General features: G+C 50.4%; 1 protein-coding gene across 1 annotated transcript in view; it reads right to left on the minus strand.

The window, feature by feature from the left end:
• Positions 1-1,803: 1,803 nt before the first annotated feature.
• Positions 1,804-20,658, minus strand: part of LOC132587840 (coronin-2B) — a 92,816-nt gene continuing 73,961 nt past the window's right edge. Inside the window, exons 4-12 of the mRNA XM_060260226.1 lie at positions 17,855-18,004; positions 12,802-12,966; positions 10,929-11,045; positions 10,065-10,169; positions 9,112-9,208; positions 7,799-7,911; positions 4,940-5,030; positions 3,267-3,406; positions 1,804-2,156 (exon numbers count right to left, since the gene is read on the minus strand). Coding sequence (XP_060116209.1) covers positions 2,019-2,156; positions 3,267-3,406; positions 4,940-5,030; positions 7,799-7,911; positions 9,112-9,208; positions 10,065-10,169; positions 10,929-11,045; positions 12,802-12,966; positions 17,855-18,004 — 1,116 coding nt within the window. The 3' untranslated portion in view covers positions 1,804-2,018. The remainder of the gene's footprint in view (positions 2,157-3,266; positions 3,407-4,939; positions 5,031-7,798; positions 7,912-9,111; positions 9,209-10,064; positions 10,170-10,928; positions 11,046-12,801; positions 12,967-17,854; positions 18,005-20,658) is intronic.

Below are 20,658 nucleotides of genomic sequence, written 5' to 3' on the forward strand. Positions count from 1 at the left end.
GGCAATAGAACCTGGGGCTTTTCTGCGTGCAAAGCATGTGCTGTAAAATGGAATCCGATCGTAGACTCAAGAGTTTCTGCTTGACTTTCATACCAAGTCTCTTGGTAAAACTTCGACAACAGAGTGTGAGAGATCACAATGTCTCTAGGGCGGGGGCCCGCAGCCTTTTTGAGCTCCCAGGCGCCTTCTGGAATTCAGAAACAGGGCAGCGCTGGGCTCAAGCACAAAATGGCTGCTGCAGGGGGCAGAGCCTCCGCCAACCACCAAGTGGCAGGAAGTGAGGTCATGAATAACTCCGATTATAACTCTTCAACATTTCAGGCAGAAGCTCTGTTCTAACAGGATGCCTTTGACGCCTGCACAGCCAATTGGAAGCTCTTCTGGGCAAAGCCCCGCCCATGCATTCGCTAAAAGTAGTGTCGGTGGTCTCCGTGGTGCCCATAAGTGCCACGTTGCAGACGGATGATCGAGAGGAAAGACCCGGCTTATAGAGTAGCTGAACAGCCAGGGTGAATGGTGAGGCACTACCGCTACATCCAGTTTGAAAGGGGAAGTGACTGGTGAACACGGCTGTGTCCCTGCTTGCCAGTGGCTGCTAGCCGTGTGTCTGAGAGGGAATGTCCACCTTCAGAAACACTAAACTTCTGAATCCCAGAGGCAACATCAGGGGAAGGTCTCGCCTCTCTGCCCCATTGATGGCTGTCCAGAGAAACCGGTTGGCCACTGGGTGAGGCAGAATGCTGGATTAGTTGGACTACCGGTCTGATCCAGCAGGGCTCTTCTGATGTTACGAAGGCCTCAGCCTCTCTGTCCTGTTGTTGGCCCCTCAGAGGAACTGGTCGGTCACTGTGTGGGACAGGAGGCTGGACTAGATGGACCTTCCCTGGTCTGATCAGCAGGGCTCTTATGTTCTTCTCAGGGGAAGGCCTCAGCCTCTGCCCTGTTGCTGGCCTTCCAGAGGAACTGGTTGGTCACTGTGTGAGGCAGAAGGCTGGACTAGATGGACCTTCCCTGGTCTGATCAGCAGGGCTCTTCTGATGTTCTTCTCAGGGGAAGGCCTCAGCCTCTGCCCTGTTGCTGGCCCTCCAGAGGAACTGGTTGGCCACTGTGTGAGACAGGAGGCTGGACTAGACGGACCCTCAATGGTCTGATCCAGCAGGGCTCTTCCAATGTTCTTAATATTAAAGGAAGGCCTCAGCCTTTCTGCTCCGTTTTTGACCCTCCAGAGAGCCTGGTTGGCCTCTGTGTGATGTAGGATGCTGGACTAGATGGACCCTCAATGGTCTGATCCAGCAGGGCTCTTCTGATGTTCTTAGTGACTTTTTACAACACAGCAGGGCCAGCCTGACTGTATAGGCAACAAAGGTGTGTGTGTGTGTGAATACTTGTTGGGGTCAGCAGGGCACAATTTATATTGCCATCTACTTCTCCCTTCCCTTCCCACCCCACCCCACTCCAGCATCTTCTACAGCATTTCAAGCTTCTCTCTTCTTGGACTGTGCAGACCTTTCCGCCTTTCCCCAAGATAATCTGGTCTTTGCTCTTCCTTGTACTTGCCTCAGATTCCAGTTTTTCTACCCAGTGTGTGTGTGTTTTTCCAGTCACACTTTGCATAGGAAAGGGGGGGGGGAATACTAGTAACAGATCCAGTTGTTTTCTTCAGGGTGTGTGTTCTCACACATCCCAGGAAATTTTAAGGTTTACAGTAAGACCTGTGCCCTTTGGTTAATTCCGTGACTTCCCCTCTCCCCAGCATTTAGAAACATTTACTCTTCTACTTACACCAAGAGAAACTCTGGGATGTAAATAGAAACCTCGTACTCTTTCATGCCTTCATTTTCAGCTAGCTCATGGGGGGAGTGGGGAGCATCTTTTTAGTGCGAGTTAAAGACCAGACAAGAAGCACAGCCTTTCCAGTGAACCCAGGGCTTGTCGCCAGTCTCTGTCTCGTTATCTTGTGTTACGTGAAGACGGAAGAAGTAAAGACTGGGTAGAAACACAGTTTGAGCAAACCGCCTCTAGAGTTCATTGTTCTTGGGGCAATTGCGCAGGTTTTTCAGCTCCAGCTGTAGCTGCCTGATTTTGATATCCTTCTGCGACAGTTCGCCCTTCAACCGCCGGATCTCGTCCTGTTGCCGGAAGAACATTCGGAGGAGCTAGAGGGAGAGGAGAAAGAGAGAAGTTCTGTCACTTCTGGGAGAAAGCGTAGTGTGTTAGTAAGCGTTCTTTCCTAGAAATTAGTCTTGAAGTGAAAAGCTCAGAGAAAGCAGTTTGTGAAACGAGATGGGAGTGCCGCCTCGTTGCTACGAAAGCTGATTTCATGGAAGGCTGAGCTGTGAAAACTGATTCTGAGGAAGACGGATATGAGACATTAGATGAACTGTGGATTCCCATCAGAAAAAGTAGAATACCCTTTGTGGACATTTTAAGTTTTAGTAATATATTGGGACTCCCTGTTCTTTTTGATTTGCATTGGATGTTCTTATATTTAGAAGTACTTTTGTATAAGAGAGTCATTTGGTATATGTCAGGGGTGGCCAAACTATGGCTCGGGAGCCTTATGTGGCTCTTTCACACATATTGTGTGGCTCTCGAAACCCCCACCACCACATCAGCCATCTTGGAGAAGGCATTTGTTTCTTTAAATCACTTATCCAGGCCAAGCCAATCAGCAGCTTGGAGAACGTATTTAAAGTTAAAGTTGCTTTCTTACCACCTCTCTCTCTCCCCCTTCCCTTCCATTCCTTCTTCCCTCCCTCCCTAGCAGCTCTCAAACATCTGATGTTCATGTCTTGCAGCTCTCACACATCTGATGTTTATGTGGCTTTTATGTTAAGCAAGTTTGGCCACCCCTGGTGTATACTTATAGGATTTGCATTGAAATAGTTCTTCTACATCTTCAGGTGGTTGCGTTTTATTTAGAGGCTGGTTGACATGGGAACATTTGCTTTGTTTATACCACTTCCGGGAGAAGGACAGCTTGGCCCACCGGAGCGAATGGTACTGCCCTTGTTGGCGTCTAACAGCAATCACGTGGCCATCCTATTTTCCCTTCCCTTAGCAAATGAGTCATTGTGCCTTTTGCAATGGGGAGAATGGGACCACAGGGGCGGTTGGCCCTGTGTCTTCTTAGACCTGCAAAGTCCTTGAAAATGTTCTCTCAAATCCCCCATGGTCAGCTTGGGAAATCAGGTGATTAGGACTGGGGAGGAAAAAAAATGTGCATTAGGTTGGACCGAGAGAGAGCACAGTCTTGAATCCCTTACCTCGTTCTCTGTACGGGGTGGTACATTTTCCAAGAGGTCTATCCCGTTCACGATGACGCTCTTTTTCTCCCTTACAGGCGCCTTGAAAATTGCTTTGGATGTTTTCTTGTAGCCTTCTTTTAAAGACATCAGGATGGGATCTTTAAAAAAAAAGAGATTTAAAAAATGTCAAAAGATGCTGCAAAGGGCAGGAAACTTTCTCTCTGCCTTTTCCTCCTGACTCAGATAGTTACATCTTCTGGGCTCAGGAGAAGAGACAGAACTTAGGTGGAGCCAGTTCTTGCTCATCTGTGCTGCCTGTTCTAGCTGGGCAAAAGCTGGCTCCTGTAGGGCAAGAAGAAAGCGTGCCTACTCTAATCAGTGCCTCTAGAACCAAGGTCCTTCAGTCTCCATGGCACCTCTCCAGGGGGCACTCACCCCTGTGTTGCTCTTTACTGCCACCATCACAGCTGGCCAGAACATGAAACTGCAACTCTTTCAGCCGTCCACCTTGCTGGAATACACCAATGTCTTGTGTGCGGAGAAGAATGTGACTAAAGGGGACACCGCAATGGCTAAAGGGAACTTCTGCATTCAGAGGCAGTAGAATCAACCAGGAATCCACATTTGGGGAAGTCTGTCAGCAGGGGTGACTCTAAGGCAGGGGTGGCCAAACTCGCTTAACGTCAGAGCCACATAGAATAAACATCGCATGTTCAAGGGAAGGGGAGGGAGGAGGGAAGGAAGGAAGGAAAATATATGGGGGAGGGAGGTGGAAAGAAAGCAACTTTAAATGCATTTCCCAAACTACCAGCTGACTTGACTTGGAAAAGTGATTTAAAGAGACAAATGCCTTCTCCGAGCTGGCCAATGGGGTGGTGGGGGCTTCAAGAGCCACACAATAGGTGTGAAGGGGCCACATGTTTGGCCACTCTTGCTCTAGGAGAATGGCCCGGTTTATATAGTACATAAACAGTGTTCCCTCTAAGCTGAGTTAGTGTGAGCTAGCTCAGTTTTTTAGCCTCCAGCTCACGCATTTTTGTCTTAGCTCAGGGAAAATGGGCCCCAGAGCGAACTAATGTATGCAGTAGCTCACAACTTTAATGCCAGTAACTGACAAAGTAGAATTTTTGCTCACAAGACTCCACAGCTTAGAGGGCGCATTGGTTGGAAATTCCTTCCCTTCCCATCTCCCCCCGCCCACCCCCAATCTTCTGCTTGTGGCCCTGAGATTCCAAGCATCACCTTTCCCAGGGCTTTTCTGTAGTAGGAACTCTTTTGAATATTAGGTCACTTCCCCTGATGTAGCCAATCCTCCAAGAGCTTACAGTAGGCCCTGTACTAAGAGCCCTGTACGCTCCAGGAGGACTGGCTGCATCAAGGGGGTGTGGCCTAATATGCGAATGAGTTCCTGCTACCAAAAAAGCCCCGATTCTTTCCCAAATCAAAAGGCTGCTAAAGGAAGGGAAATGGGGTGTGTGTGTGTGGAAGGGAACGGAAGGGAAATGGTGCATGTATCTCCCATTGCATTCTGCTAGAAGTTGGCTGGCTACAACTCCAAATTCTGACAAGTTTAAGCCTTCTGTTTTGACATCCGGAAGTTTCTGGAAACGAGTGGATCCTTCTTTGTTGTTCATTTCAGGCAGTGCATTTCTAAACGGCTTCCCAAGACAACGCGGTGTGGGCGCTTTCACCTCTATTGGTTCCGCTCAGCCATTCATCTGGGGTGAGGGCTGGTTCTGTCCCCGGAGTCATGGGATAAATATCCTCTTGGTACGTTTCTGACTAGAATGAGGAGAGAAGATAAAAGCATAGAGTGCTTCAAAAGAGGATTAGGCAGAGGAGAAGTCTATCAGCGTCTGCTAGCCACAGGAAACCGAGGGGGGGAACCTCCACACTCCGAGGCGCTAGCCCCAGAGCCAGGAGGCAATCTCAAGGGAAAGGCCTCGGCTTCTGTGCCCTACCGCTGGCTCTGAGGAAGAGGTTGGGGCCACTGGTCTGATCCAGCAAGGTCACTCTGATGCTCTAACCACACTGGAATAGTTAACCACCAAAACGAAGTAGTAAGAAATATTCAGTGGGGTAGTCGTGTTGGTCTGAAGCAGCCAAACAAAGTTGGAGTCCGGGGGCACCTTGAAGACCACACAAAAGCTCATACCGTGAATAAAACTTGGTTGGTCTTAAAAGGCACCTGACCGGACTCAAACTTTGTCCTAGTAAGAAACAATCGAGCAAACCCCAAAAGAGGAGGTCTTCGCTCCTGCAGGAGACGGAGGTTGAAAGAAATCAGCCAGCACAGAATCAGCCAAGAACACTTTATTGCAAAAACAACCCAGTCAATTCACTCAATAATATACACTGTGGCTGAGTTAAACATGCCCCCCTTTAGTCGGCAGCAATCCCTCCTATTGGTCTCTCCAGGATCCTTCATTTGCATCTCTTTGTTACAAGTTGTTACATCCTGATTGGCCAGATCTCCCAGGCTTCAGGATCCTGATTTGCAAGGAGTGCCTATCTCAAGCTCAGGCAACAAGAACTCAGTGAGATGCAATATATAACAGGTCATCAGCTACAGCCAGTGTTCCCTCTAAGCTGAGTTAGTATGAGCAAGCTCACAGTCTTTTTAGCTTCTGGCTCACACATCTTTGTCTCAGCTCAGGAAAAATTGGCCCCAGAGCAAACTAATTCATGCAGTAGTTCAGAACTGTAATGCCAGTAGCTCACAAAGTAGAATTCTCGCTCACAAGACTCCACAGCTTAGCGGGAGCATTGGTTACAGCCCCTCCCTAATTCTCAAAATGATGCTGATTTATGGCTTTTTGGATTGACTGGGCAATTCCTCCCCCCCCCCCCCCACATGCAGCAATTGCCATTTGGAATGCAAACAGTGCTAACACATCCTCAAGCGTCTCAATTCTTCCCCCACCCCAAAGCTCTCAGTCCTGCAGCAGAGGTGGCTTCCCAGGCAGCACTCGGGCAAGAAAGGCGGTCATGGCAAGAGGGTTAACCAAGTCCTGGCCTTGCGGAGACTGGCTGAGGAGGCCCAGGAGGGCCAAAGAGACCCATGTTGAGCCGTAGGTCCAAATGAGCTGGCCTGCAAAAACTGACTCAGAACTGACAGCAGTGGCTCCCAAACTTTTCGGCACCAGGGACTGGTTTTGCGGAAGACAATTTTTCCATGGACCAGTGGGGTGGTGGTGCTGGGGTTTTTGCTGCCCTAGGCTGCCCCCTCCACCCACGCCTTGCCCCTGCCCCCCCCCCCCCCGTGGGGGACTTTAAATGAGAGGTAGGTGAAGGTTGCTGCCGGACTGCCCCTTCTGCATGCCTGGGACCCGGGTGGATAAAAGGTGCTTTGGAGCCAGGCCACACTGCCTCTTTCAGGGGAGGGGTGGTGGCCCAGTGGTAGAGCATCTGCTTGGTAAGCAGAAGGTCCCAGGTTCAATCCCCGGCATCTCCAACTAAAAAGGATCCAGGCAAATAGGCGGGAAAAACCTCCGCTGGAGACCCTGGAGAGCCATGAATGGGGCTGTGGCTCAGTGGTAGAGCATCTGCTTGGGAAGCAGAAGGTCCCAGGTTCAATCCCAGCATCTCCAACTAAAAAGGATCCAGGCAAATAGGCATGAAAAACCTCCGCTGGAGACCCTGGAGAGCCGCTGCCAGTCTGAGTAGACAAGACTGACTTGGATGGACTGAGGGTCTGATTCAGCATAAGGCAGCTTCATATGTTCATATGTCTAAGAGGAGGGATGGTGGTTCAGTGGCAGAGCATCTGCTTGGTAAGTAGAATGTCCCAGGTTCAATCCCCAGCATCTCCAACTAAAAAGGGTCCAGGCAAATAGGCGAGAAAAACCTCCGCTTGAGACCCTGGAGAGCCATGAATGGGGCTGTGCCTCAGTGGTAGAGCATCTGCTTGGTAAGCAGAAGGTTTCAGGTTCAATCCCCGGCATCTCCAACTAAAAAGGGTCCAGGCAAATAGGCGAGAAAAACCTCTGCTTGAGACCCTGGAGAGCCATGAATGGGGCTGTGCCTCAGTGGCTGAGCATCTGCTTGGTAAGCAGAAGGTCCCAGGTTCAATCCCCGGCATCTCCAACTAAAAAGGGTCCAGGCAAATAGGCGAGAAAAACCTCCGCTTGAGACCCTGGAGAGCCATGAATGGGACTGTGGCTCAGTGGTAGAGCATCGGCTTGGTAAGCAGAAGGTCCCAGGTTCAATCCCCGGCATCTCCAACTAAAAAGGGTCCAGGCAAATAGGCGAGAAAAACCTCCGCTTGAGGCCCTGGAGAGCCGCTGCCAGTCTGAGTAGACAATACTGACTTTGCTGGACCCAGGGGGGGTGTGATTCAGTAGAAGGCAGCTTCAGATGTTCATATATTTCATCCACCTGGGTCCCAGATTCCAGGCAGGTGAAAGGGGTAGCAGTGCCTCTTTCTCACACCATGGCCCAGCTGCAAACAGGCCACAGACCGGTACTAGTTAGTGGCCTGTGGGGTTGGGGACCTCTGCCTTACAGGACCCACCCGGGGGCTGCTTTCAGTGGGGATCCGGAGTACTCACCCGCCTTGGGACAATCATGGAGATGGGCTCAATCAGCCCTTTCAGAGTAATGAGCTTGTAGAAGCGGAAGACTTCGCAGGTGGAAACGTCCAGGCCATGTTTGGGCATCACCCCTGCAAAAAGGGGGTTAAGGAAATGGGACTTTTTGCAGAGGAAGAGCCTTGGGGAGGGCTCCAACCCACAGCTGTTCTCTCTCCTTTTCTCCCCACGGACTCTTCTCTGGTGGGGTGAGAAAGCCCCTCCAGCCGCTGGAACAGCAGTTCATGAATATTCGAACTGGTGAGGGGAAAGTTCAGCCACACAGTGACTGACTGGGTAGCTGTCATCAGAGATGCTGGCTTTATGCATTGTCCCTTATGCAGGCTTCTTCTTTGCAGAAAAAGCCCAGCAGGAACTCATTTGCATATTAGGCCACACCGCCTGACATCACCACTGTTTCGTGCGGGGCTTTTCTGCTGAAGAAGCCCAGCGGGAACTCATTTGCATATCAGGCCACACCCCCCGATATCGCCATTGTTTCACGCAGGGCTTTTCTTTTGCAAAAGAAGCCCAGTGGGAACTCATTTGCATATTAGGCCACACCCCCGGCACCAACATGGTTTTGCGTGGGGCTTTTTTTTTGCGGAAGCCCAGCGGTACTCATTTGCGTATTAGGCCACACCCCTGACACCACCATTGTTCCAGTGGGACTTTTTGCGAAAGAAGCCCAGCAGGAACTCATTTGCATATTTGGCCGCACCCCTGGCACCAACATGGTTTTACGTGGGGCTTTTTTGCGGAAGGCCAGCGGTACTCATTTGCATATTAGGCCACACCCCTGACACCACCATTGTTTCAGTGGGACTTTTTGCGGAAGAAGCCCAGCAGGAACTCATTTGCATATTTGGCCGCACCCCCTGACATTAAACCAGCTGGAACTATATTCCTGCGTGTTCCTGCTAAAAAAAAAAGTCCTGCTCTTAAGCGTCTGTCTTGCCTTTCCTCCACGGACCTCCAGGCAGAGATGGGGGTGTTCTGGGGGGGGGTGGTGGTGAATCTCTCTTCCAGGTGCTGACCCGACCCAGACTTGCTAAGCTTCCCCAAAGTGGCTGCATTCGATTTCATCAGGCCATCACCTGGCCAAAATTGGCTAAGGGGGAAACCCAGGAGTTCCCAGGGTGGAACGGGAGACTCAGGAAAGCAAGGGGCCTGAGGCAGAGGCCTGAAATGGAGGGCAAAGGGGCAGGCTGAGCAACGTGAAGGAAGGAGAGATAGTGTTGGTGAAGGCCCCTCCCATGTTACAAGACCCAGCCCCATAACGCTCTCCTCCTTACCGAGGCCTTTTTGTGGGGCCGGGGAGCGGAACTCCATGAGATAGGTGAGGAATGGCTTCTCTGTGCTGATTTCATAGTAGCGGATGTTCCCGTCTCCCTGGGGAACAGAGCAAGAGGGGACACCGTGGAACCGGCTGCGTCTCACAAACAAAACGGGATCCAGCCCAGGTTCCTGAGGCCAATGCTGTTAATGCTTCTCAGAGCATTCGACCCTGGCAGTCTTGTTTCTCCTCATGGCAGCCTCATGAAATCTTTCGGCCTTCTTCCCGTTTTACTGGTGGATCACTGAGGCAGGGTGACCAATTCACACCCTAGCTCTACAGGCATTTACACTGGAGCAAGCCTAACAAGGAGACTCGTTTCCAAGTATGCACACTTGGGATTTCCGTTCTAGTATCCAAATTTTAAATTAAGAAGAATTGCAGATTTCTACTCCGCCCTTCTCTCTGAATCAGAGACTCAGAGCAGCTTACAATCTCCTTTTATCTTCTTCCCCTGCAACAGATACCCTGTGAGGTGGGTGGGGCTGAGAGAACTCTTCCAGAAGCTGCCCTTTCAAGGACAGAGTCTCCATAATCTCCTTTATCTTCCTCCCCCACAACAGACACCCTGTGAGGTGGGTGGGGCTGAGAGAGCTCTCCCAGAAGCTGCCCTTTCAAGGACAACTCCTACAAGTTGCAGGAAGTCTCTGATTAATCTCCCCCAAGGAACTGCCTCATGCTTTTAAAAGGAAGTCTCTGATTAATCTCCCCCAAGGAACTGCCTCATGCTTTTAAAATTACTAGACTGGAACTAGATTGGTTCGTTTCCAGCTCCTGAAGAGTAAATCTGGAGCAGTTTAGGGTGTGCCTAGATGCCTCTTAGACAAGGCAGCTCAGACTCCAAGAGAAGAGAAAGCTGCCTCACTACACCTTGTCCACCTCTGTACTAGAGGAAGGCGACCAATTACGCACCTTGCCAGCTAAATACAACATGTGTGTATCAGCATCGTAGAAAGGGAACAGGAGCCCCGAGAGACCATCTATCTCCTCTTCTATTAAGGGCATGGAGAGGTCTTCCTGTGGGAAGAAAAAGGAGGTGTCAGCACCTTGAGACATCCATTATGCCCTGTGGTCCCTTCCAACTCTATGATTCTCCAAAATTTTGGGTTACGATTTCAAGAAAACTGCAGAGACGTTCTTGCTTGGATTACAATTAGAAAAATTTCCAAAGGAAGACAGGACTCTAATCTGGTACTTGCTATCAGCTGCTAGGACATTGTATGCGCAGCTTTGGAAGCAAGAAAAAATACCAGAGAAATGGGACTGGACTATGAAAGTTTTATCGTGGAGTGAAATGGACAAACTAACTAGAACGCTAAGAGACTTATGATTTAGAGATATTCAAAAAGGAGTGAAAAAAATTTAAAGGATATATGGCGAGAGAGTGGAATATAAAAAGACATTGGACAATTTTTTAGCATTAATGGGGAAAAAATATATATATATATATTGAACTTTGATCAGTTAGTAGTACCTTTAGTATTGAATCTGAATCTATAGCTTCGGGGAAGTCAACATTGGAGGGAGGGGGGATTGAAACGCCATATGGGTTAGTATTGAAAATTTATAATTAAGATTTGTAACCATATGGTATCAATAAATTGTTAAAACGAGGAGACATCCATTATGCCCTGTGGTCTCTTCCAACTCTATGATTCTATGATTCTTCCCAGAATGAAACTTCGTCCGTCTTAAAAGCGCCACCCGAGTCCTTCTGCTTAGCGTTCCACTCTCCCCCCCTCCCACACGTCTGTCTGTGCTTAGGAGCTTTCTGACCTGATCCCAGAGGGCGATCTGCCTGGTGTTCCACCGTGAAACTCCGGTTGTGAGAAGGCGCTTCAGGTTCCCGAGGAAGACCACCCGGTTAACACGGTGGTTCTTGCAATTGGCTTCCTGCAAAGACCAAAGCGACGTCACTGCAGGAGACGGGCTTGTGGTCAGATCCAGCCAAGCAATTCTGTCCCCTTTACAGTTTAAACTGCTGACAATGTGTTTGGATTCGGTTCTGAATATGCCTCCAGAATATTTTGGACTCCGATCGTCCTTCATCCAAGACAACGTCCCGTTAATTAAAGAGGGGCACATTCCCTTCAGTTTTCTCAGGCTTGATTTTGATGACAAAGCTTTTGTTTGTGCATGAAAATGGTGGAATGAAATTCTTACCAAGTTGTCACAGTTTTGATACAACTTATTTTTCCACAAGAAGAAGAAGAATTGCAGATTTATACCCCACCCTTCTCTCTGAATCAGAGATTCAAAGCGGCTCACAATCTCATATCTTCTCCCCTCACACCCTGCGAGGTGGGTGGGGCTGAGAGAGCTCTTACAGCAGCTGCCCTTTCAAGGACAACCCCTGCCAGAGCTATGGCTGACCCAAGGCCATTCCAGCAACTGCCAGTGGAGGAGTGGGAAATCAAACCTGGTTCTCCCAGATAAGAGTCCGCACACTTAACCACTACACCAAACTGGCTCTCTCAAACTCTCTCTCTCAACAAGCACTCCTTCTATAGAAATTTGCTTATTGAGAGATTTCTTACGGAAAACTTTATATTATTGGTTCAATAGGCCTAACGAGAGAAGAGAGTAAACAAGACTTAAAAATAACACGGCCAAGTTTTCAACTTGGGTTGAAAACTGTGAATTGGAAGAATTATGAGCATAGGAGTTGGACAATTGTTATTGAGTCTACATTGTATATAGTATAATAATCAGAGAGTATTAATTTGTTTAAGAGCAAAGATATGTTTAAGGAACTGATGCTTAGCTGGAGAAAGAAAGAAAGAAAAACTGAAATGTATTTTAAAATTCTCTTTCTCCAACCTTTTCCCTTCCTTTCCCCCCTCCCTATACCCTCTCCTTGTTTGAAACGTAATAAAAATGTTGAACGAGAAAACTTTATATTACTGGAAGGAGGGTGAGTGCATTCTCACCAACCCAGAGCTGTATTTTTAAAAGCCACTGACCTCTCGGCTCTCTGACTTACGTCCTGGTCAGGGGCCCATTTATACACCCAGCACTAAAGAAATTAAACACTGTAATGTGCAATTGAACATATGAAGCAAGCTTCTATTAAATTGGAGAATATACCCTGCTAGATTGCTATGTTCTGTTCTTCAGACATAGACAGGTCTCTTTCAGCCCGTGTTTTTCAAAGCAGAATTACCCGGTCTTGAACTCAGGTCCTCAAGCATGCCATGCAGCTGCTCTGCCACTGAGCCACTGGCCCGCTCAGCTGACAAGAAGGAACTGCGCTGTCTGGCAACGTAGGCTAATATTCCATGCTTTCCTGGTTCTATTGCACTGCTTTTTAGAGGTCATCTCCTTTGGATTGCACAGATTTCTATTGTGCAACCTGCCTTAAGTGAGAAAGACCAGGACTGATTATGCCACTCTCCTCTCCTCTGCGGGGCTTCTGTTGGATTTCACACTATCTGCCCCAGGGCGGCAACTCACTCCACCTCTTTCACACAGCAAACAGGATCCTCTAAAAACCGGTTTCTGTTTGCCGCACGAAAAAGGCGCAGCTAGTTGCAGCCCCGAGGCAGAGAGCGTGAAATCCGACGGAAGCGCCACGGAGAAGAGCTTGAGAGAGGCAGAAGGCTAGTGGGGAATCAGTCCGGCTGTCAATAAGGTAAGTAAACGCACTTACTTGGAGGACTTTGCCAGACCGGGGCTCAATGACCCGGAGCTTCTTGTCCTTGCAGGAAGTGGCGAGCAAACTCCCGTCCGTGTTGAACGACAAGCAGAGGATGACGTCGGAGTGGCAGTCGATCATCTTCACGGGCTCGCCGATGTCCAGGTTCCAGATGAGAACCTGAGAACAGACGAAGATAAGGGGAACCCGGTTGGATCGGACCAGCGGACCACCTTGCCCAGCATCCTGACGCACACAGTGGCCAACACAAACAAGGCCCTTCCCTGATTCTGCCTCACGGCACTGGGTTCCAGAGACTGACTGCCACTGCATGTGGAGGTTCGCTTTACTCACCATGACCAGTCGCCACCGATGGACCTCTCTTCTGTGAACGCTCTTACCCCAGTTTAAAGGGGGGCCTTCACCACATCCAGTGACAGAGAATTCCGGAATTGAATTACTTGTTGAGTAAAAAGGGATTCCCTTTTGCCTGTATCAAAACTTTGGCCCATTCACTGGGGCCCCCTGGTATCATGAGAGAGGGAGAAAGGAGGAGGAAGTGCAAAGGGGAACCCCTCACCCCCCCCCCCCCCGTTAGGCTTCAGAACAGGGCTTCGGAATGACTTATTGTTTGCCTTTCCTGCTTGTTCAAGGAGGTCACCAAAGCAAAAGCTCCAATGGACCAACTGGATTTAAAAACAACATTCCTCAAACAGCGTCTCTAGGGAAAAGATTTTGCAAAAAAAGCCAACACGCTGAGCCGAATGAGGCCACCAACATCAGCAGGGCTTCCAGGGCGGGGTGGGAGGGGGGTGGGGAGCTGTGCCTTCATCATGCATTTATTTATTTCATTTACTTCGCTCCTCCCCCACCTTGTTTCCACAATGGGGACTCAAAGTGGCTTCCATAATTCTCCTCATCTCCCTTTTAGACTTACAATAGTCAGAAGAAGAAGAAGACGAAGAAGAAGTAGTAATAGTAGTAGTAGTGGAGAAGATTAATGCCCTGCCCTCCACTTGGAGTCTCAGAGTAGCTTACCATCTCCTTTCCCTTCCTCTCCCCACAACAGACACCCTGTTGGGAGGGGGGGCTGAGAGAGCTCTGAGAGAACTATGACTGGCCCAAAGTCACCCAGCTGGCTGCACGTGGAAGAGGAGGAGGGGGGAATCAAATCCAGTTCTCCAGATTAGAGTCCACCGTTGTGAACCACTACACTAAACCGGTTCTCCTCTGAGGGGCAGGATTAGGCTGAGAGTGGCCCCAGCAAGCATTTGTGGCAGAGCGAGGATTCAAACCTGGACCTCCCGTATCCGACCCTCTAGCTAACCATGACAATCCTCAGACTTTCCCATGGCAGATCGGCTTCCCTGAAAGGCTGGCCCATGCAGCCTCTGAGGAGAGTGAGAAATGTTCAAGGGCAGGTCTTCCGTTGGCCACGGCACACAGCGCACACCTCGAAGTGGTGTTTCACACATGATGATGTGTTTTATCTTTCCGCACAAAGAAAGTATTATGAGTTTCAAGCAGGGCTTCTTTTGTAGCAGGAACTCCTTTGCATATTAGGCCACATACCCTTGATGTCGCAGGGGCCTACTTTAAGCTCTTGGAGGATTGGCTACATCAGAGGGGTGTGGCCTAGTATGCAAAGGAGTTTCTGCTCAAAAAAAGCCCTGGATGGATGGATGGAGGGCTTTTTAGTAGCAGGAACTCCTTTGCATATTAGGCCACTCCCCCCCCCCCCCAATGTAGCCAATCCTCCCAGAGATTACAGGGCCTACTTTAAGCTCCAGGAGGATTGGCTACATCAGGGGTGTGTGGCCTAACAGGCTAAGGAGTTCCTGCTACAAAAAAAGTTCTGGATGGATGGATGGATGGATGGATGGATGGATGGATGGATGGATGGATTGCAGGGCTTTTTTGTAGCAGGAACTCCTTTGCATATTAGGCCACACACCCCTGATGTTGCAAGGGCCTACTGTAAGCTCTTGGAGGATTGGCTACATCAGAGGGGTGTGGCCTAGTATGCAAAGGAGTTTCTGCTCAAAAAAAGCCCTGGAGGAATGGATGGAGAGCTTTTTAGTAGCAGGAACTCCTTTGCATATTAGGCCGCTCCCACCCCCCAATGTAGCCAATCCTCCCAGAGTTTACAGGGCTCTTCTTACAGGGCCTACTCTAAGCTCCAGGAGGATTGGCTACATCAGGGGTGTGTGGCCTAATAGGCTAAGGAGTTCCTACTACAAAAAAAGTTCTGGATGGATGGATTTCAGGGCTTTTTTTGTAGCAGGAACTCCTTTGCCTATTAGGCCACGCCCCTCTGATGTAGCCAATCCTCCCAGAGCTTAGAGGGCTCTTCTTACAGGGCCTACTGTAAGCTCTTGGAGGATTGGCTACATCAGGGGTGTGTGGCCTAATAGGCAAAGGAGTTCCTGCTACAAAAAAAGCCCTGCGTGTGTGTAATATTTCTTCATGTCTTGCGGCTCTCAAACGTCTGCTGGAGAGCCAGTTTGGTGTAGTGGTTAAGTGTGCAGACTCTTATCTTGGAGAACCGGGTTTGATTTCCCACTCCTCCACTTGCACCTGCTGAAATGGCCTTGGGTCAGCCATAGCTCTGGCAGAGGTTGTCCTTGAAAGGGCAGCTGCTGTGAGAGCCCTCTCCAGCCCCACCCACCTTACAGGGTGTCTGTTGTGGGGGAGGAAGGGAAAGGAGATTGTGAGCCGCTCTGAGACTCTTCGGAGTGGAGGGCGGGATATAAATCCAATATCTTCATCTACCTCACAGGGTGTCTGTTGTGGGGGAGGAAGGTAAAGGAGATTGTGAGCCGCTCTGAGACTCTTCGGAGTGGAGGGCAGGATATAAATCCAATATCTTCATCTACCTCACAGGGTGTCTGTTGTGGGGGAGGAAGGTAAAGGAGATTGTGAGCCGCTCTGAGACTCTTCGGAGTGGAGGGCAGGATATAAATCCAATATCTTCATGTACCTCACAGAGTGTCTGTTGTTGGGGAGGAAGGGAAAGGAGATTGTGAGCCGCTCTGAGACTCTTCGGAGTGGAGGGCGGGATATAAATCCAATATCTTCTTCTTCTTATTCCATGCATCTCTCACGCTAATCAGGTCTGGCCACCCCAGCCTTAGGCTGTGGGTCGCATTTGGATTACAGAGGCTGGTATTCGCTAATGAAGAGGCAGAAGCAAGAACTTGCCCAGGGAACCCTCTAATCCAGCCAAGACGGTGTGTGTTCTATTATCGAGGCAGAGATGCACTGGCTGGCATGCCCCGGGATATCCGCATGATCATTCTTCTGCAATGACTCAGACGGAAGGGCAGATGTTCGCAGAGCCAGGGGAGCTCCGGAGGCGGAGGCGTCTCTCACCCCGACTCCAGCAGGTGAAAAGGAGCCAAGCCAGGGAGAGCAGGCCTGCTCTGTTGAAGCCACCGAAGGTTCGACATCGAAGGTGTGAGTTGCGAGGCCGGAGGCGGTCACCAGATCTAGACCCCTTCCCACCCCAACGCAGGGGGCCCAACAAGCTGTCTGGAAGCAGCCCCCCATTCTGAGGGAGCCCCAGGAGGAGAGCTCTGGGGGACCAAAGAAGCCAACCCAGGTGTTTGCAAGGGGAAGCCCCCAGGGGCCAGACTGCCCTATGCCCTGGAGCAGAAGCCAGCAGTTGCTTCCTTCGATGGCAAATCCTGGCGAGGAGGGCAGCAAGTTCTTGAAGCCATCAAAAATGGAGCCCAAATTTGGGGTGCGGAAAATCCTCTCCAGTGGTCCACCCCATCATTGCAGGAAAACCCAGGCCTTGAATTCAGCAGGAGCTCACAGGAGCACAGCTCCTGAACCTTTCTGAGGGTTCCCCCTCCTCCTCCCCACCTTCCTGGTCCACTGAATAGGAGGTGCAGCTGCATAACAATCCCTGGATTAGGACAGAGGGCAGCTAACCAGCCACCAGGGGCTTTGCCATGCTCCCAGCAGCCCTCATTAACCCCTGGAAAAGCCCACGTGATTTTGGGTGGCGGGTGGTTTGCTGGCTTTTTGACTTTGGGGTGGGGGGGGGCAGGTGGCCAAGGAGAGTGAGGCCTGCTTGGGCTGGCTAGATCTCTAGCCAGCCCAAACAGACCTCGCTTGCCCAGGGCTCTCCTATCTTGCATTGGGTTGCTTTTGGTTAGGGGGCTGGGGGCAGCATATGCTAATGAATGATGCTAATGAGCTCCACCACCTATTTTTCTACAAAAGGATCCCTGGGAAAACCACATCCCCAAATTGAGTGTATCTGCACAGAATGTCCACGCTGGGGCTTTAAACCCCTTTTAACTGCCATTCTCCTCATTTTGCATTTTCTGAATCTTTGGGAAAGGCTGTTGGGCGAAAGGCCAAGACCGATCCCCTGATTCTCCAGGACGGCAGTTTGCAAGAGATCCTGGGAGCAGATGGACTCAGTTTAGGGTTGCCAATCCCCAGGTGGGGGCAGGGGATCCCCCAGTTTGGAGGTCCTCCCCCCCACTTCAGGGTCATCAGAAAGCAGGAGGGGAAGGGAGATGTCTGCTGGGCACTCCATTATTCCCTCTGGAGACCGATTCCCATAGGGTATAATGGAGAATTGATCTGTGGGTATCTGCGGCTCTGTGGGGCCTTTTTTTTGAGGTAGAGGCACCAAATTTTCAGCATAGAATCTGGTGCCTCTCCTCAAAAGACTCACCACGTTTCAGAAGGATTGGACTAGGGGGTCCAATTCTACAAGCCCCAAAAGAAAGCACCCCTATCCTTTATTATTTCTAATGGAGGGATTCAAAAAGTGTGCGGCCCCTTTCAATGTGATGGCCAGAACTCCCTTTGGAGGTCAATTATGTTTGTTGCGACTTTGCTCCTGGCTCCACCCCAAAGTCTTTTGGCTCCACCCCCAATGTCTCCTGGCTCCACTCCCAAAGTCCCCAGATATTTCTTGAATTGGACCTGGCAACCTTAACTCAGCTGCTTTGAACCTGGGCTCTTTCTGATCTTTCCTGGAAGCACACGGCTTCTTTAAAATCTGTGCTGAGCCGACCGACAGGGAGCCTTGCCCCCCGCCCCCCACCTTGTAGTCGTATCCTGCGCTGAAGAGGATGTTGTTGGTGGTCGGGTGCCACTCGATGAGACCCACGCGCCGGCTGTGGCCGTACAGCTCCAGAACAGCCTCTGTCATGTTGCGCTTCAACCCCCCATCTGGAATTTCCCATATCCGAACCTGGAAGGGAAGGAGAGCAAGAGGGTGTTAGGAAGATGGTCCAGCGCTGCCTGGAGACCCCTGTGCTCTGGGGTGGCCCCCTACCCGCCCCCCCCAGCCTACCCAAGGAAGTCAGAAAGGCTCCCACATTTCAGTTAGAGACTTGTTAGGCAGGCATTTTTACGAAGTGCATGGGGCTGTAGCATAATGGAACAGTTCAGGAACTTTGCTTTTAGAAAGAGAACAGTAGTCCATGCCACTGAATATGGCGTGCATTATCTGTTTATTTTATGTATTATGCTGCTCTTCCCTGCACCGTGTTCTAATTCTGCAATTTCATAAGAACAGAAGAGAAGCCATGTTGGATCAGGCCAATGGCCCATCCAGTCCAAAACTCTGTGTCACATAAGAACATAACAGAAGCCATGTTAGATCAGGCCAATGGCCCCTCCAGTCCAACACTCTGTGTCACATAAGAACATAAGAGAAGCCCTGTTGGATCAGGCCAATGGCCCCTCCAGTCCAACACTCTGTGTCACATAAGAACAGAAGAGAAGCCATGTTGGATCAGGCCAATGGCCCATCCAGTCCAACACTCTGTGTCACATAAGAACAGAAGAGAAGCCATGTTGGATCAGGCCAATGGCCCATCCAGTCCAAAACTCCGTGTCACATAAGAACATAACAGAAGCCATGTTGGATCAGGCCAATGGCCCATCCAGTCCAACACTCTGTGTCACATAAGAACGTCAGAGAAGCCATATTGGATCAGGCCAATGGCCCATCCAGTCCAACACTCTGTGTCACATAAGAACAGAAGAGAAGCCATGCTGGATCAGGCCAATGGCCCCTCCAGTCCAACACTCTGTGTCACAGAGTGCAAGTGGAGGAGGGGGGAATCAAACCCGGTTCTCCCAGATAAGCGTCTGTGCACTTAACCACGACACCAAACTGGTACTTACTGTTAACACAACCAAAGTCCTAAACAGCAAAAGCTCCAGAAAGACCCACCACTCCTTTCTGCAACCTTCCAAGCTCTGAGTAAGGGGGACATATTTTCAGAGGGGAGGGGAGAGGGTGGCCTGTCACGCCACAAAGCGGGGGCGGCAGATGGCCGTGGTCCCCCCTCCTTCGGCTTTGGCCTAAGCCAGCCCTCCCTGTCTGCCAGCCCCTCCCCCTTCTCTCTGCTGCAGGGATGCTGCTGTCGCCGTCGACCTTCTGAAGGTCGGGAGAGAGTCGCAGCTGCAGCAGAAATGCAGAGAGGAAGGCAGACAGGCTGCCCGGCCTCTCCTGGCATGCAAAGCGGCAAGGGAAAGGAGTCTGGCTGCCAGCTCTGGGTTGGGAAATTTCTGGAGATTCAGGGGTGGAACTACAGTGGGTGGGGTTGGGGGAGGGGCCTCAGCAGGGGTGCTCGCCCTCCAAAGCCGCCACGCCAGTTGGCAAAGTTTGGTGTAGTGGTTAGTAAGTAAGTAAGTTTATTTTTATATCCCGCCCTCCCCCGCCAAAGGCAGGCTCAGGGCGGCTCACAGACATGGAAACCACGATTTAGATAAAATACAATGTAAACAAGAGTTTTAAAATACAATTCAATTACATAAATTAATTAAGATAGATAAAACAGGTACTATAAGGTGCTATAGGTCACAATCATACATAAGATGGCTAGATGGTTACAGGTCAGTTCCAATTCCAATTTAGCCGGGTTCTATCATAAAAGCAAGCTGGAAGAGAAAAGTTTTGCAAGCCCTGCGGAACTGATTCAGGTCCCGCAGGGCTCGCATCGTCTCTGGGAGTTGATTCCACCATCGAGGGGCCATTGCTGAAAAAGCTTGCTCCCTGGTTGCCTTCAGTCTAGCTTCTCTTGGCCCAGGGATTTTTAGAAGATTTTGAGAGCTAGATCTCAGCGCTCTCTGGGGGACATATGGGGAGAGGCGGTCCTTAAGGTAGGCAGGTCCTCGGCCATATAGGGCTTTAAAGGTAATAACCAGCACCTTATAGCGAACACGGTACATAACTGGCAGCCAGTGCAGGTCCCGCAGCCCAGGCCGCACGTGTTCCCACCGAGGTAGTCCCACCAGCAGCCTGGCCGCCGCGTTCTGCACTACCTGGAGTTTCCGTGTTCGGTATAAGGGCAGCCCCATGTAGAGGGCATTGCAGTAGTCTAATCTCGAGGTGACCGTTGCGTGGATCACAGTTGCTAGATCGCCGCATTCCAAGAAGGGTTAAGTGTGCGGACTCTTATCTGGGAGAACCGGGTTTGAATCCCCACTCCTCCACTTGCACCTGCTGGAATGGCCTTGGGTGAGCCAGAGCTCTCTTATCTGGGAGAACCAGGTTTGCTTCCCCACTCCTCCACTTGCACCTGCTGGAATGGCCTTGGGTCAGCCAGAGCTCTCTTATCTGGGAGAACCGGGTTTGATTTCCCACTCCTCCACTTGCAGCTGCTGGAATGGCCTTGGGTCAGCCATAGCTCTCATAGGAGTTGTCCTTGAAAGTGCAGCTGCTGTGAGAGCCCCACCCACCTCACAGAGTGTCTGTTTTGGGGGGAGAAGATATAGGAGATTGTGAGCCGCTCTGAGTCTGATTCAGAGAGAAGGGTGGGGCATAAATCTGCAGTCTTCTTCTTCTTCCAATCTTTTTGAAACTTGGAGGGTGTTTTGAGGAGAGGCACTGGA

Source organism: Heteronotia binoei, chromosome 19 (genome assembly GCF_032191835.1).
Source record: "Heteronotia binoei isolate CCM8104 ecotype False Entrance Well chromosome 19, APGP_CSIRO_Hbin_v1, whole genome shotgun sequence".
Taxonomy (NCBI): Eukaryota; Metazoa; Chordata; class Lepidosauria; order Squamata; family Gekkonidae; genus Heteronotia; species Heteronotia binoei.